Here is a 16,109-nt window from a genome sequence, read left to right on the forward strand (position 1 = left end):
CCAAAAATAAGCACAAAGCATGCTACTGCGATTCGTCAAATTGATTACGATGAGTGTACTCACTCGAGGAGATGGCAACGCTGACGTCTCAAGACTTTGGCGAAGTTTCTGTGTTTTATTTTGAAGAAATCCATAGGAACAGGTAGCTTTCTCGCCAAACTTTGACGCAACAGCTGGATTGCCTGGCCCAACCAGACCTACGAGTTTGCAAGCGGGTGGATCAGGAGGACGAGGTCCCCACCTAGTGTTCGTATCGTGTTCACGGGCCACATCATCAATCTTGACATTTTAATTCAATTATTACACCAAAAAAAACATCTGGAAGTTGCACAATAAACAAGAAAAAGAAATTTTAAAAATAAACACTCCATGAAATACTTTATTGTAAGGTTATCTAACACGTTTTATGACGAAAGTACTTTCTTTCAGCTCTTAAAATGACAACTGGCGTAGCTCCTCACTGGAAACAATGACATGATATGTTCGGTAAACCACCGCTTAAAATGCGGAAGTTACGATGCGATTCACTCAGCCCGTCCAGTTTTCATTTTACGTCGTCAATCATCTCGTTGTAAACACTTGGGAATTTTGTTGCGAGTACCTAATAATAATAATAAAAATAATAATACAAACTATTAAATTGCTAGTGAAAATGTATAGTACGCCCAATAAGATCGTAAATCATATTTCAAATGCGTGATGTTACTATGCTCTTCGAAAATCTGCTTTATGCTAATTGGACGTCAGGACTGACCAATCAGCACGAAGACATCTACCTGCTGGTGGAGAAGGGGTCAGGGGGGGCAAGATGGAGGAGCGGGCATATTTCCACGACCAACTTTTGGACGTCTCAATAATTTGATGTAACGTTAAGCGAACAGGTAGGTTCACTATAAAGTGGTTTCAAACTGTTGGATTGATGTTTTTCGCGGTCAGGCGTTCTTAATATGACCCGAAAATGGATGACCAAGGCCGTATTGGCACTTTTCAACTAGCCATAAATCAGCCAATATGGCGGCCCTAGCTTTCCCCTTGTGATATGGACAGTACAGATCCCCTGAAAATATTTTTCATTTATTTTGGAATTGCCCACACACTGCCCAATTACGGAAAGATATTTATAATTTAATAGTACTCTATATAGTACGAAATCGTTTTCTTTGCTTTGAGCATCTATTGTTTGGCTTCATCAACTATGCACCTTTGAGCAAAAAAAACAACAAACACACACACACACACACACAAAATATATTATCAATGTCATTATACTGTTGGCTAAATGGCATATTCATAAATGCCGATACACTAATCAAAAACCACTGTTTTGCATTTTTGAAAATGACGTCAGGCAGTATATTAGATCCATTAGACCAGGGTCTCAAACTCAATTTACCTTGGGGCCGCTGGAGGCAGAGTCTGGCTGAGGCTGGTCCGCAGCCACGGACACATGCAAGCGCGTGCAATTTAAATTAGAAATGTAAAAAAAAATCAAATCTCCTCAAACGTCTTTTTTATTTTCTAACACAAAATAAGATAAACAAGGACGCTGACCAGACAAGATCCACGCGAGGGCACGCCACAACCAGGCCGAACTAGCCGCACGCCGTAACCCCCATCCACTGCCATGCCATCCAAGCGCCTTTTCTTTTTTCCATTTAACATGAGAGTGGATGGGGGCCACGACGCGCGGGGCGCTCAGCCCGACTGAAGCCCACCCCCACACAGATCCGACCGGACTCAGACCGCAGACCACACCAACGAGTTCCCCACCCTTCTTTTATCTCGCCGTGCACACTTTGATTTATTCAGAGAGAGCCATAACCTATATACGTCCTATAATGTCACACTGGGCAGAAACTTAAAACACCTTTTTTTGGACGTTGTGAACACGGCGCACTGGGACTAATGTCCGCATTTACCTAGCCAGGCACAGAAGAAAAATCTCCATGGCAACGCTGCTGTAACTTTCACTCATTGAAAACTGTTTCTATGCTTGCATCAAGCCGGGTCATTGTCACGCCCCTTATAGCCATATACCCCACCGTGATTGGTAGGTTCATCAGCTCCGAACACAACACTGTAAAAGTGCTGTTCGTATAAAACTCTTGGGCCGCACTAACATTAAACTTTTATATTAAGGTGGGGACCACAAAATAGCCCGCGGGCCGCCAGTTTGAGACACCTGCATTTAGACACTCCATAAACATGAGAAAGCACATAAAATTTTGGATTTATGTGCTCTATATAATTTATTTCTGTAATGAGACTCAATGTTTTCCTGTATTCGTATTTCACACCGTGGCAATTGAACTTGTATGTTTTGTGTTACTAAATAAAACGTTGTTAGAAAAAAGACATGTACAGTGCAGTAATTAATATAGCACTGTCCGCCAAACTGTGATGTTGACAATGTGAACTTAGTTAATAACTAGAATCGTTGTGTTCTGATTGATTAGTAATCGAATAAGTTAAAGGAACCATTCCGAGTTTCATCAGAATGGCATCTGACGAGCTTTTCGCCCCCAAGTTGCACCGTCAGGTAAGTTTTCACAAGTAACGCGCACACTGTACACTCCAAGTTGTATTAAGATCACTGTCCACCATTATCTTTAGCCTCAAAACCCAATTGAATTGCCGAATAGTCTTTAAGAAAAAAAGTGTAGTTTTGGTTATTGAGAAACCTGTTGATAACATTTCGACAGTGTAAAATAGTGGTGAAAATGTTCTTAACATAGACTTTAAGGTCTCTACTACTTTTCAATCAAAGAAAACTAATGTGTCCTCTGAAAACAGAAAATGTTGAGATTGAAAGCATGTGGTTGGTTGTGAAATGAGTGTTCTTGTTTCAGGCTGTCAATGGCAGTGGTGGAAATACCTCCGTTTCCAAGCCAGGTTTTCATCCTCAGGAAAAGGGAGTGGCGGAGTTCAAGCTTTGGTCTCCCAATGGTCACAGTGATCCCTATGAACTCAGGAATTGTGCACTGAACAGCGTTAAGAGCAGGTATTGTGTTTTGCATGTTTAAAATAAAGTGTTAAGTCTTTTTATGACATCTTTCTTTCTCTTTAAGGAAAAATACTGTAAAAAATGAAATTGAGGAGGAGGTTGATCTACAGTTTTTAGTGTCTAATATTTTGGATGAAGGTAATGATACCCAGAGCGGCTTCTACAATTGGAGGTATGTAATGTATCTCAGAGTAGAATTGGGTCAGAAATACTCCACTGCGTATGTTAAGACTGTTGATATTTGTAGTACATTGCAGTATTTGGGTGACATTTTGAGTTGCAACACAATTTGTTATCTAAATTACAATGATGTTTCATTTTGGAACACAGATTTAAAATACTAATAATGTATTATGTGACGAAGTCATATTGTACCAGTTAGTGCTGGAATGCAATTTGCACTGGTTGACAATTTGTTCGTATAACAATAAAATGTATTTAATAATTTAATTAATCCATTTCATAGGATCTTTACTAATTGAAGAAAACGGCAGGTTAAAACAATAAACACCTTCTGTTGTTTAGTTATGTTGCAGTCTCCTCTTACCTGTCACCCAAGTGTAAAAAAAAAAAATAGCTAAGACTAAATCAGTAAAATACTGTAATTAGTAGTATTTGCGCTCCTTCTTCTCCAGTTGCTGTTAAATTTTGAGGGTCGTCCAAATATGCCAGCTAGTTGCCTACAGTTGTATTCGTTTTATAATAACACAAATACAATTCTGATTTCTTTTTAGAAACCCGCCTCTCGTCAACAGTCTTTGGTGTTCCAAGACTTTGAGAGAAGACTTCTTACAGTATTCTCAAGCAGAGGATACACTTCCTAACTGTGTTCCCAGTGAGGCTTTTATTGAATCTGAAGTGGAGTCCATAAATGAGCAGTTCCTTAAGAAGCTCACTGGCATTTCTGATAATCCGCACTGGCATATTGGTGTCCCTAATGGCGACAGCGATAGCTTCGACAGTCACTACAAGATCTTGCCACCAGGTCTTCCCATTCCCAAAATGGCGAGCCACTTTCCACCACAGACACCGCAGCGCAAGTACGACCTGTCGGCTGATTCGCACCCAGCAAATCACGACTTCCCTCAAATCAGCGATATCTTTCAGCTCCAAAACAAGATGAGCAGACCATTATTTGATATTTACGGGAGCCGGATGAGTGCGAATCCCATTGGTAATAATGAGCAGGACATGCCGGAACACATGAACCAACTAGTTAGTGGTTTGCAATCTCTGTTGAGTGATGAGTTTGATCAAGGATGTTATGGATGTTTTCCAAACATGGAAGGAAAGACAGAATACCCTGAAGACAGCATACTTGAGCATTGGAAATTCCCCAGCCAGGCAATGCCAATGTTATGTGAAAAACAGCTGGAGAGAGAATTCTGGGGTCAAAATGTCAAACCAGCATTTAAGCAGAATGGGTTTCAAGAAATATTGGGGCTGGAAAATGAAAATGCTCAATATTTCCCCAAAATAAAGCCTGTCTCAGCATCTTTAAGTCTCCCAAACCAATATAAAAAAAGTATCAATAGGAACCAGTACTCCAATCCTGGCTTCAAGCAGAGGCAGTCCAAGATGAAGCCACAGAGGCAGAAGGAAAAAAAGATGATGTCTGGCTGCATTGAAGAGAGGCCGAAAACCACCGCTCGTGTGGCGGAGATGCACAGGAGAGCACAGGTTGACCACCTGGGCGGCACGCAAAGATTTAATGGAGAAAACATCATGGGGAACATGCAGCCGTTTATACCTCCCGCCCATCTCGACACCAACCCTAGAAGCTTCACTCAACTGCCTGTCAAGCCTCAGAAAGACACAACGCCTTATGGAAGCGGTCCTGCTGGCATGACTCCGGCTGGTGCGGTGGCTGGGAATGGGGCCACGGCATTGTACAGTCATCTCAAAGGCTCAGAGGCTCGCAATGGAGGGGCTACTTGTAAAGACAGGGACTCTGCTCTGGCAGCTTCCCTGGAAACTAATCCAAGGGGACTTATGATCCAGTTTTACCTCCACCTGGATGAGTGCTCTGAGCAGTTAAGCTGCCTGCAAGGGGAGAGGAAGCAGGTAGGCTTGCAAAACTGAGGGGCACGTGAAAGGGCTGGTAAGGTATGGCTCTTTTGGGGTACTAACAGTGGAACCTCCAGTCTTCAAACACACAAGTTAACCAATGTATAAATCTACAGTAAATAAATTCTATGGCAAGCCCTTTTAATCTTTAACAGCTGGGCTAGATATGTGTTGCAGATATCTGTAATTCAGGGGAGGTTCCACTGTGTAAATGTCCAAACAGAATAGTTGGCCTCCATAAACTTTTGTCCCATTCTGATTGGCTTTCCATTTCAGATTGAGCTCATCCTCGCCAAATCATTTCCTGGCGAATGGACTCCGCCGGCGAAATATCCACCCGGACTTCCACTCAACCCCGCGAGAATCAACCGCCTCATCGTTAATCAGAGGCAGGAGCAGGCCAACGTGAGACACCGAGCAACATCTACTGGAGAAACATCTGATCGCAACACAGCCCAAATTTGCATGTTTTATCGGGTGTGTTGCAGGTAGAATGGATTCTGTACAAAATGGAGTGTGAATGCAATGTACCTCTCCACGCCAACGTGCGCTTGGTGCTGAACAGTCATCACCAGGCTCTATCCTGCGTCCAGGCGAGACGCGGGGAAGAGCTTGCCAACGCATCTGAGCAACAGGGGCACGGCACTCCACTCTCAGTGGACAAAGGTAACTTGAATGTACTCATACGCAGGGTTTCACATCTTCAGAGTGGACAAACATTCCATTTTCTATCGAGTTTGACCTCATTCAAACACACATGCAAACGCCGCAGATTCAAAACCTGAACCTTAAAAATGTGAGGCGGACGGGGTAACCATTCATAAACTGTGCTGCCCCATCCGGAAACCACAACAGGCCAAACACTAAAGAAGTCCTCTTTCTATTTTTGAAATCTTCTTGGTGATTAACCCTTTAAATTATATGAATATTAGTAAGGTTGTTCTGAGGTTATTCAAGTGTTATTTACCTTCTCATCAAGCTGAGCTGCATATGTAGTGGGGTACTACGTTACTGTATTGTAAGTGTAAAGTAGAACCTCAAAAGTTGAATGCTTTCTTCAGCGTTCAAACAGAATTCAAGCAAGACATCACACAACACCTCGGCAAATCACGTAACAGCTCACTTAAGGCATAGCAAAGGAATAACTCAGGTTTTAGTTTTTTCATTGGCATTTTTAACACTTATTCCAAAATATTGAGCGTTATCATAGAAGACAGCACATGAGAAATAAGGGTCCATCAAAAGAGCACAGTCGATTTAAACGCTGCTTGTGCAGTTCGGTTTTTCTTTGTACTTTTTGTGTTTCTTCGAAAAGGAGCAGCAGCCTCAACAAGAATCTAATTTAGGTGAATTTAGTGTAGTAATACTCTAGTGTTAAAACTGTCCATTTCAATAAGTTAAGGTAGACTGGTTTTATGTTTTAGTGGGTAACTTTGTTTTACACTTTTTTTGACAGTCTTATTTTTGACTTTTACTATTAACAATCGCTAACATATTTTACAATTGAGATATCATTAGAGATGTCAAAATGGTAAAATTGCAAACACAGTGAATTAGTTATACTCTTTTATTTCCTATAGAAAAACAGTTCACTGGGCAAACTGTGGCCTGTTTTAAAGTGCTGACTTCTTGTTTCATAGACTTCACGCTGTTGGTCATTGCCCTGAAGGATCTTGCCGTGACCACCAGGAAGCTCCGTGCAGGCCTTTGGTGTGCTCTCCAGATGACCGTGCCCACTCCCACCAGGAGGGCAGAGGACTGCCCGGGCACCAACAGGGAGCTCTGTGCAGCATTGTGGCACTCTCTCTCGATGACCGTGCCCACTCCCGTTAGCGGGCCCGAGGACCACCCCGACGCAGACAGGGAGGAAATACACACACACAGCTGCCCCTACACGTTTACGCTGTAATCAAGTGAACAACGTGCAGTCCAGTTAACAGGCATTCACAGAATTGATCAAATTATAAAATTGCCATGTAAATGCAGCACTTAAAATTTTAGTCCAGGCCATAAACAGCAGAATATGAGATGAGTAAATTGTTAAGACCCCGCAGCTCGAGTTGTGTAGTAAGTTCATGAACTGAACAAAAATATGAGCATCGTTAATCAAGTGTCCTAAATTGATTAGAATCTGTAACAAAGCTGTATTTAAATGCACTATTTATGAGAGTTCTTTAAAGTTATTTATTGGGTTAACTCCCCCAACAAATAGTCCTTACCACTATTTGAATCATATTTCTAATTACTACACCGTTTTTCCCCCCCAATTTTTTTAAACTCAAAACTGATTCACCATAGACTGAAAAGTAATTTTTATTACTATTATTGTCACACTACCATCAGTGAACCGTCACATAGCCAAGTTGAGACATGGTCAGGATTTTCTGGACACAGTTGAAGTATAGAAAGAAAAAGTTCAAATTTCTGGAAGAGTCCCATTTGTTCTGTTCGCAGTCTTCACTTAACACACACACTTCTTAACTGTCAGTTAGTGATTTACAACACTTTATATGTGCTTTATTAGTATTCAGATTGTTTCGGTCCTTGTTGTATTTTATTTACGATCACAGTGTTCATGATCATGTTCATAAAGTGTTTCTCCAACTTCTACATGTTTGTATAACTGAAACATTCTAAATTAAAAGCAACTGAAATCGCTCCAAAAGTTTATTACTTCAAAAAGACAATTTCAAACCAACAAAGTGTTTGTTCTTAGTCTCGGTCAATTCTTTTTAAGATAGCACATGACTGGACTTAAAGTTTTGATAACACAATGTCGAATGAGCTCAACAACAGTTGAATGACTTTGTTTCAGTGCTCGCACACGTTAACACAATGACCAAAATGCCCCCCACCCCAAAGAGTAGTGTGTCCAACCCTTTTCCTGTGTCATACAATGTCCTTTCTCCTGCCTTTATCTTTTGCGTTCTCCCTTTTGTGTGCGCTTCTTCTCCTTCTCCTTCCTCTCTTGTTTGGCCAGTTTGTCCTTCTCCCGCTGCATTTTGTCACTTTCCTTCTTCTTCTGGGCATCTTCGCGGGCCTGGTCCCGCTTTTGCTTTTGCCTGTTCAGGACTTCCTCCACGTTGGTGTTCTTGAACATGGCTGACGCCCGGTGGAGGTCAAGGACACAACAGTAGGCAGGCAAAGCACGCATTCGGAATTATTCTGTAGAGGTGCTCGGGGTCGCATTGTCGAACTCTCATGTCACCTTCTTCAAATAAGCAGCGTTATGCTAAAAGCTGGGTACACGCATACACATTTTTAACATGTGAGAGACCCCACGTATGACCCCAAAAAAAAAAATATATAATAATATGCACACACTAACTGCTGTTGATAGTGGGAGGTGTAACTGAGGTGATCAACAGCACACCACCATACATTATAAATCTGTTGTAGTATCCAGACTGACCTGTGAGAGGCAGCATGGTCCCACAGGGCATCCACACTGACAGAAAACTAAAATAGTAGTAGTATTTAGTAATAGTAGTAGAAGAAGCTAAGCCAACTTATTTTATCTGGTAAAGACATTGGACTTCATTCACTAACATGCGTATATATCTGTTATTCATCAATATGTTGCGACTTGAATTTGTGCGTGCTCTGCAAACAAATTTCGAATCTCCTCAGATCGTCATCAGCGTGGTTTCTCCAGATTGCAGCTCGCAGCCACGAGCTTGTCATTTAGAACGAATATTGATTCACTCACATACGCACGGCGGTGAGAAGAAAACTGGCCGGCATGCACACGTCATGAATCCAACCGTGATTTTGCATCCACACTCAATTTGTGCGCAGAGTAAGAACAATTAGCATTTATTAGTGAACGAGGCCCAATGGCGTTGAAACAAACAAAAACAATGTCAATATATTTGGTAAATCTGCTGCCTGAAAAAAATAATTTGGACACCTGAGTTCGTCAATATAGCGAGCAATAACATTATGTGCCAAAAAGCATATAAAAAATGCCCGTTTTAATAAGAGGTTGCCACGGAAAGGATACACTTGTCCTGTCCAGGCATGACGTTTCCATTTGCTGACTCCTCCTCTTCACATTCAGTGTTTTAGTCAAGGGAACAAAATCGTCTGTCTTTACAATTCAGTGTAAAACATAACAGTTTCCCCCGTTTTTCACCTACAGTGCAGTTTGGTACGTACTATCTTACCACTTTTTTGACAACCAACCAGGGCAAATAAAAAAAAATAAACAAACTGATAATGTTCATAATTCCCTCCACCTTGACTAAGGCCCCAGTTGCAGCTTAACTCTACCATTCCAAACCACACCATGGCGAGCTGAGCCGAAATGTACTGTCTGGTGGAAATATGGCAGATGAATCTTAATTTACATTTGTCACCAATATTCATGACCACAAATGTCAACAACAAAGAAGCCTAATAATGGAAAGTTTTAAGTTGCTAAATCAAGGATATTCCTCTTCATCCGTAACATTGGCGTACTGCGCTAGAAGGGCCTCCTTGCGTTTCTTGGACTCCTCCGACACTTCTTTCTGCTTGACCACAATCTGTGCCTGCCTTTCGATCATACCGGCGATGGCTTGGACCTCAACTGGCCGGGGAGACAAAAAGCAGTTATTCTCACTGAGGTTGGTGTTGAAACTTTCGTTTAAAACTCGAGCTAATCTGTCCTTGTGTTTATCTGGCACTGATTTAAGGCACAGTTGCAAGCTGTGCATTGCATATATAGATGGGATTCAATGATATGATGACTGTTTGCACTGCAGCTTTTTGAAAAGCTTTACGTCAGTGTGTTATTTAGGTATTCATGTACATAATATTTATAAACTACCGTCTCCAGCGTCCCGCTTGTTTGCCGGGCGGTTGCAGTACTCCGTCCAGTGCTTGATGATCTGCTGGCAGACATCTTCCAGCGTGTCTTCTTCATCCTGCACATTTACGGACCGTAGACAAAACAAATATCAACATAAGATTGTTAGTCAGGTGGTTTTATCGTCCGTTTGTGTCGCAGAAGATTAAAGTACGGGATCGGGTTTGTTTGGTCTTAGAAGAATTTCAAAATCCACTTCCGTGCGGTTTGTGGCCCTGACTGAGCAGTCGCGTTTCATAAATAGCAACAGGCTTCGGCCGAGTGAAGAAGCAGCTGTCATGTTGGCTACGTGCGACATGAGGGCGTTGCTAGCTCACCAAAAAGGCCGATAAAATTCCTTGAAGCGCCTCACTTTTCTCCTCGTCGCTCTCCTCTTCCTGCAGCACGCCCAAAATGTAGGCTCCGTACACCTCGCGGTCCACTTCCAACGCGTCTAGCCGCTCATTTAGCCAACTTTCAAACTCCCCGGCGTCTGCCATGGGGGCGGCCATGTTGGCTCTTCGGGGTCCTTCAACCCGTATGCGGCTGCCCTTCGTCACGCCTGTAAGTAAAACATGAAGCGACAAAGTACCACAGAGCGAAGCCTGTCGGATTTTTGCCTCAACAGCAATGATGCGACTGTACACATCAAGGTAACGTCATGTTTGAATTATCACGAATGCAAATAAGATCATTTGTCCTGAGAATATTTTATAAGAAGCTGGTGCATAACACAAGGGAACAGGCGCTGTTATTCGGATGAAAACATTTACAATGGCCCAGCAGTGACAGAAGCCATCAACAGAAATTATAATATAATTGATGAGACTTGATATTTGTTCCAAGGCTCCCTAAATCATTAGGTGGAATATATAGGATCACATTACATTTGTGCCACATACTTTTAGATAACTTCGAACCATTTTTAGAAGTCAAAAAGACTCAAAAATCAGTTCCTTTATCGTTCTGCTTATGCTAAATTAAACATAAGTCTAATGAAGCTGTTCAAATAAGAACCCATCAACAAACATTTTGACTTTCGTACTTCAGTTCCATACATTTATACTGATAGCCCACTTTCAAGCCTTTGTTTAAAACTAGCAAATAAGATTTTTTTTTTTAATATATAGAAAAAGTTCTTGATGCAGTACAGCAAGCATTGGCCTAATCCTTTTGATTTTTACATGACAAAAACTACAACCTCTGAATAGGAGCATTTGCTGTAAACTTTCTGTCTTTTTCGACTGAAAATAATTGTGATGTCTGTTGTGCTGCTTATTAATTCAATTTCATCATCCAAAACGCGAATCAGTGCTCAGAGCAAATCTTTCCTTCCTGGAATTGTGCCATGAGTCCCTAACAGTGGCTGATTGAAAATGGATGGTCTTGATTGTCGCACACAAACTACTTGTGCACTCACTTTCAAGCTTTGAGCACGGTCAGACTGCCAATGCTGCTTTCATTAAAATGTTGATTCTCTAAAATAAGCAGCTATTCGTTTTCCATACTGTGGGTTGCTGGCATTCAAACACTTCTTTTGGCACCAGAAAATCATCCGTCATGAGGCTCCGATTGCTAACTTGATAATTAGTGAATGGAGTAGTAAGGTTACTTTGAAAATTAAAGGAGAAATCATAATTTTTTTTTCACTATTCCAAACAGTTTCCAGGTATTTTAATGACATGTCTATGTCAAAATACAACAAGGACTTCATACACTATACTGTGTGTATGTGACACATGGACATATCGCCAAACACAAATAGCCCCCGCCAGGTGCATCAGACGTGGATGTTTCCGTATGATAGCGTTTCAGTAGTAAAGTGTAGTCCGGCAGCTGGACTCGGGGCCATCGCTTGAAAATGGTTCTGGATGTTTGGCCAATCTAACTGATCATGTCAGAAGTGGAGAAACAGCGTGTGTGCGGCGGTCAATATGTAATTTTACCCCACTGTGTTGGAACAACATCTTATTCACACACGCATTTTCTATTTGCATAGAAGGAAAGATAAAAAGTAGATTTTCCATCATATGTCACTGCCTTTAAGCCCAAATATGAGCTTTCCCCTGTGCAAGTACAGGTGAAACATGTGCATGGGACTGACGTACCGCTACTTGCCACTAGAGGGGGGAGTAGAGCTCACAAATACGTCTTCTTCTCAAAGTCAGGTTCTCCTTTTGGATTTCGTTGCCTGCCCGCGTGGATGTTCCTCATGTATTTGATTTGCAGCAAATTTGCTACATGCTCGTACATCACATCCGCCGTGTTTAAGTGTAATTGCGAATAGTGCTGCGGGGCAAGAAATTGGCCCGCCAGCTGTTTGTTGGGCCCCTGTTCATTTGACACTGGGACAACACCTCACAGCTGTTTGAATATATTAAATAATGATTCCGTTTGAATGACTTGATTCCGCTTCCAGAAAGTGATTTGTGCACAGGGGGTCTGGCTTGTCTGTGTGTGTGTCAGTGGGGGGGATGGGTTGTTATTAATTACACCCCTAGTTATACCCCCAGCCAGTCCCACTGCGCCCACATCATGGCTTCACACTCCACCGACGTTGCAGTAATGAATTGTGAAGCTTCTGTCGGAGGACGGGGATGCTGCCGAGTGGAAACGCGCCACCTTCGTGTCCTCGCATTCAAGTATTTGCTTCTGCTTGTGACTTCTACGGGCTAACATTCAAACTTTCATATTCCACCTCCTATTGATGCTTTTACAATGGCAAAACCTGACCACATACTATTTCACCTTTCGCTTTTCATTGTGAATTTTTTTGCAACCGTTTTTAATGGGTTTTTACAGTAGTCTATATGTACTGAAGAGGCAAGTCCGAATTTACTTTCAGTATTGTACCACATTGTGCTGAAACATTCTGGACAGAATGGAGGTCTGCTGGAAGACATGCTCCCATAGAACAGAGAGAATACATGCCTATGGATAATCTGGTATACTCGTGTTGTATGAGTTGCTGCGCCCATTGTATAAAATTAGCATTTGTTTATAATTACTGTAACAGCATAGCTAATTTCCATTACCCTGTCTATGCCGTTTCACCTAATATGTTAGCATTAGGCTTGCAGACTTTGGTTAGAATTATATGGTTTGGTTGAACATTTTTGTCAGGGTTCAGGTTGCAAGTTGGACCCAGATGCAGAGAGCACAGGGAGGTGAGTTTGTGAATAACGGTTTATTGCAGCTTGGAAGCGAGCAAAGGAACTCCGAGAACTAAATTGGCAGGGTTCCAACGAGGACCGGTGTGGCAGGGTAGGAGTCCGTGTTGTCGGTGGGCCGCAAGAGGTGAGCACTGGTTTGGAGGGAGCAAGGGCAGATGGCAGACTGGGGACAAAGAACAAGAATTAGGTAGAGGTAAGTCACGAGGTCTTCAGGAAGCAAACAGATAGGCAAGGTGGCTAGGCTACGAAGTCGACGTAGAGCGTTGACAGTCTGGCGACGAGTTGGAGTCCCACAGCGTCTTAAGAACAGTCAGGTGTAATTAGGATGACAAGGTGCAGCTGCTAGACTCCAACACGTCAACAATGCAAAGCACTCATGACACACGCACACACACACACACGGGCTGGACTCAGGGTGCTCAAACAGCAGCCCTGACAATTTTGGTGTTGAAATATACAGTATACAATGTTTAATTCTCTTGTATGTGTCAGTTTTACAGTAAACTTCACTGGGAGTGACAAACAGCTTGACGCAAGCATGCTGAGCCTCTTATTTGGAGAACGATGCAAGAAAGCCTTCTTTTCATTTCATCAAAGTGATGTTATGTGATAGTCTCCCATAGCTTTACAATGTGAGAGTGAGATCAGGCACGAAGGAATATTTTGAAAAGTGTGTTTGAATCAGTTGAAATGTGCAAGTGAAAGGGCTAAAATAATTGAAAGGATGTTTTTTAAAAAAATATTGTCTATATATTACAGCTATACAGCTTTTCACCTATATTGAAAGTATTCCCCCATGACAAACAGGGGTTTTCTCTACCTGATTCACAGCATGCCTCGTCTATCATATGTGCGACCTGTCCGAGACACGCTGATTCGTCATTGTGGTGTCGTCGTAACCATCGAGACAAAGCAAGAAATGAACAAAATAAACACACGTGCTTGTGACTATGGTACTCACGACAGTCTCCACTTTGCTGCAGTTGATCTTTGGCTTTCAGACATGCCTGACGCCACATGCGAGGATGCTTGACGAAGGTTGTGTTTTGTTAAGTCTTTCAGAAGACAAGACAAAGTCCCGTCAAAGCCGACGTTTTGTCCCCATTACATTTCAGTGCTAGAACAAGAACCCTGATTAGGGCAAAACAATGACACGAACAGGTGGCAAAAGTACTCACGCTCTGTTCTTAAGTAGAAGCGCAGATACTTATGAGGTGCCAATCATTTCTCGTGCACTCGGGAGCACACAACTGTAATAGCGGGCACGCCCCACGGCCTCACGCTGACCTGTTGCCGTGTTACCCTAGAAAAGCACCTTATAGATATTCATTAGAATATCTATGGCATTTTGCAACATGTATTAGCATTAAGCTAGTGAAAGGCAAAGGTGTTTGGTTGTTTTAAATACACGTGTCATTAGTTGAATTTTAGTTTGACAGCAAACTACAAGTGGGCGTGGCGTTCAACAGCTTGAAGCCTCTTTGTTGAAGAATTGTTTGAGCTGCCAAACTTGTGAAGTGAATTGAGTCGAGTTCACTAACACCATGCAACGGTTGTATCTCAATGTTTTTGCTTCCCCCCAAAAAATCTTTCAAATCTCCGAAGTCGCGTCAGTCATATCTCAAGGCACCACTGTTTCTTCTATGGGAAAGTTTTAGTAGCGTGCCGGAAGAAGCCTTTTCAAATAATCTTAAATATTTGTCATACTCCGGCCTCACCATATGCGTTGCTTGTTCTCAAAGTTACTACCTTTCAGTATTACCAGTGGTTAACTTCTTTTTACACTTGGGCGACAGTAAAGTATGTTGAAAAGTGAGACGCTTTTTATTGTCCCCTGAGTGCCGAGCTGCCGCTGCTGTGTGCCAAAGTAATGGTCGGTCCACAGGGTGGCAAAGGGGTGAGAGGGAAGCTTCCCTTCCACCAGGCCGCAATCGTCATATTTCAAGCTGAGCGACTCGGGGTCACCGCTTAATGCCACTGCTGCTCTTAGTAACGCGTAGCTTTAGGACGCCTGTCCTATTTATATTGAGGGGCTGTGGATTGATGCGAAATGACGAGGGCTGCGAGGCTGCAGAGCGGGTGGGCGTCCACATGCTCCACTCCACAGGCGAGCCTGCGCCTCTGTGGACGCAAATACACACAGACGCACACACTTGTCTCCCGTTCCGATGCCACCAGCCTTCGAAAAAGCCCTACAGTCTCAATGTGCAATGTCCTCTCTCTGTCAACATATCCTCTGCGCCAGCGCTAATGTGACAGAATATAACCAGAGCCCAGAACAAGCAGTCGGCGCAGTGCAACGGGCATGGCTTCCTCATCCTCGCCAGCAGTATTCGTCGATGTATTCCCGTGAATAAGCTGCTTACATGTGCGAAGCTGGAGCTTGTCCACACACAACCGAGTTCATCATCTTTAGAACAGCTCACCTTTACCGTGAGCGTCAATTAAATACACCGCAGCAATGTACCCTCAACTTGATGTTTTCGTCAACAGATTTTTTTTATTGCGTTCATCTGATGGAATGTTCAGTTCATTTTAATTGTGGTTAGTAATGTCAGCAATGATGTAGCGTGATGATTATATAAACTTTTATTACTCCGCTGTAGACATGCACGCTTGTCTCGGACTTTGGATGTTTGTCACCCAAGCCAATTATAGATGATAAATGTTTTGTCTCTGCAGCTTCAATGATTATTGAATGTATTTAATGACATCATTTTAAACATTGTGGAGTTTGATCAGTTTAGTTGGAATTTGACTATTTTATTCATGGACTGATAGCATACAACAATAAAACTCAAACAGAAATGTTTTTTTTTTTTCTTTACACCTGTGACAAGACCTTGTGCTCGCCTTTGTATTCATTTACTCATTTTAAGAGAAAATATGCAAATGTGCTGCTCTCAGGGACATTTTACAGAGACCATTTTTAACTGAAACTAGATCCAAACTATAAATATGACCGGAATGCAAAACACAGAGAGTTGTTGTTCCAGTGTATTTCTTGCAAAAAAGAAAGTGTTCTACTTACTTCTTA

At 42.3% G+C, this 16,109-nt stretch overlaps 2 protein-coding genes and 1 long non-coding RNA gene across 4 annotated transcripts in view; 2 read left to right on the forward strand and 1 right to left on the reverse strand.

Moving 5' to 3' along the window:
• Nucleotides 1–772: 772 nt before the first annotated feature.
• moto (minamoto) lies at nt 773–7,729 on the forward strand. The gene is made up of 8 exons (XM_061748714.1): nt 773–881; nt 2,457–2,539; nt 2,850–3,001; nt 3,069–3,176; nt 3,739–5,068; nt 5,348–5,476; nt 5,560–5,737; nt 6,712–7,729. The coding sequence occupies exons 2-8, from the start codon at nt 2,498–2,500 to the stop codon at nt 6,978–6,980; spliced, it is 2,208 nt and encodes a 735-aa protein (XP_061604698.1). The 5' UTR covers nt 773–881; nt 2,457–2,497; the 3' UTR covers nt 6,981–7,729.
• Nucleotides 7,726–10,454, reverse strand: ccdc43 (coiled-coil domain containing 43). The gene is made up of 5 exons (XM_061748716.1): nt 10,238–10,454; nt 9,882–9,978; nt 9,506–9,641; nt 9,075–9,130; nt 7,726–8,173 (listed from the first exon to the last, which is right to left on the reverse strand). Exons 1-5 carry the CDS (start codon nt 10,409–10,411, stop codon nt 7,986–7,988), a joined length of 651 nt encoding a protein of 216 aa, XP_061604700.1. The 5' UTR covers nt 10,412–10,454; the 3' UTR covers nt 7,726–7,985.
• LOC133465685 (uncharacterized) overlaps nt 10,404–16,109 on the forward strand; it is a 50,976-nt gene continuing 45,270 nt past the window's right edge. For both annotated transcript variants that reach the window (XR_009784722.1, XR_009784723.1), the window contains exon 1: nt 10,404–10,552. This is a non-coding gene — a long non-coding RNA (uncharacterized LOC133465685). The remainder of the gene's footprint in view (nt 10,553–16,109) is intronic.

Source organism: Phyllopteryx taeniolatus, chromosome 16, assembly GCF_024500385.1.
Source record: "Phyllopteryx taeniolatus isolate TA_2022b chromosome 16, UOR_Ptae_1.2, whole genome shotgun sequence".
In the NCBI taxonomy this organism is placed as follows: domain Eukaryota; kingdom Metazoa; phylum Chordata; class Actinopteri; order Syngnathiformes; family Syngnathidae; genus Phyllopteryx; species Phyllopteryx taeniolatus.

Bases quoted from the DNA above. Each gene is read 5' to 3' on its own strand.
- moto (XM_061748714.1), top strand. From the start codon at position 2,498: ATGGCATCTGACGAGCTTTTCGCCCCCAAGTTGCACCGTCAG. The intron at 3,177-3,738 runs GTATGTAATGTA...ATTTCTTTTTAG, and splicing joins AGCGGCTTCTACAATTGGAG to AAACCCGCCTCTCGTCAACA. The intron at 5,069-5,347 runs GTAGGCTTGCAA...TTTCCATTTCAG, and splicing joins TGCAAGGGGAGAGGAAGCAG to ATTGAGCTCATCCTCGCCAA.
- ccdc43 (XM_061748716.1), bottom strand. From the start codon at position 10,411: ATGGCCGCCCCCATGGCAGACGCCGGGGAGTTTGAAAGTTGGCTAAAT. The intron at 9,642-9,881 runs GTAGTTTATAAA...CTCCCCGGCCAG, and splicing joins CAAGCGGGACGCTGGAGACG to TTGAGGTCCAAGCCATCGCC. The intron at 8,174-9,074 runs GTATCCTTTCCG...ACCGGGCGTCAG, and splicing joins CATGCCTGGACAGGACAAGT to CCATGTTCAAGAACACCAAC.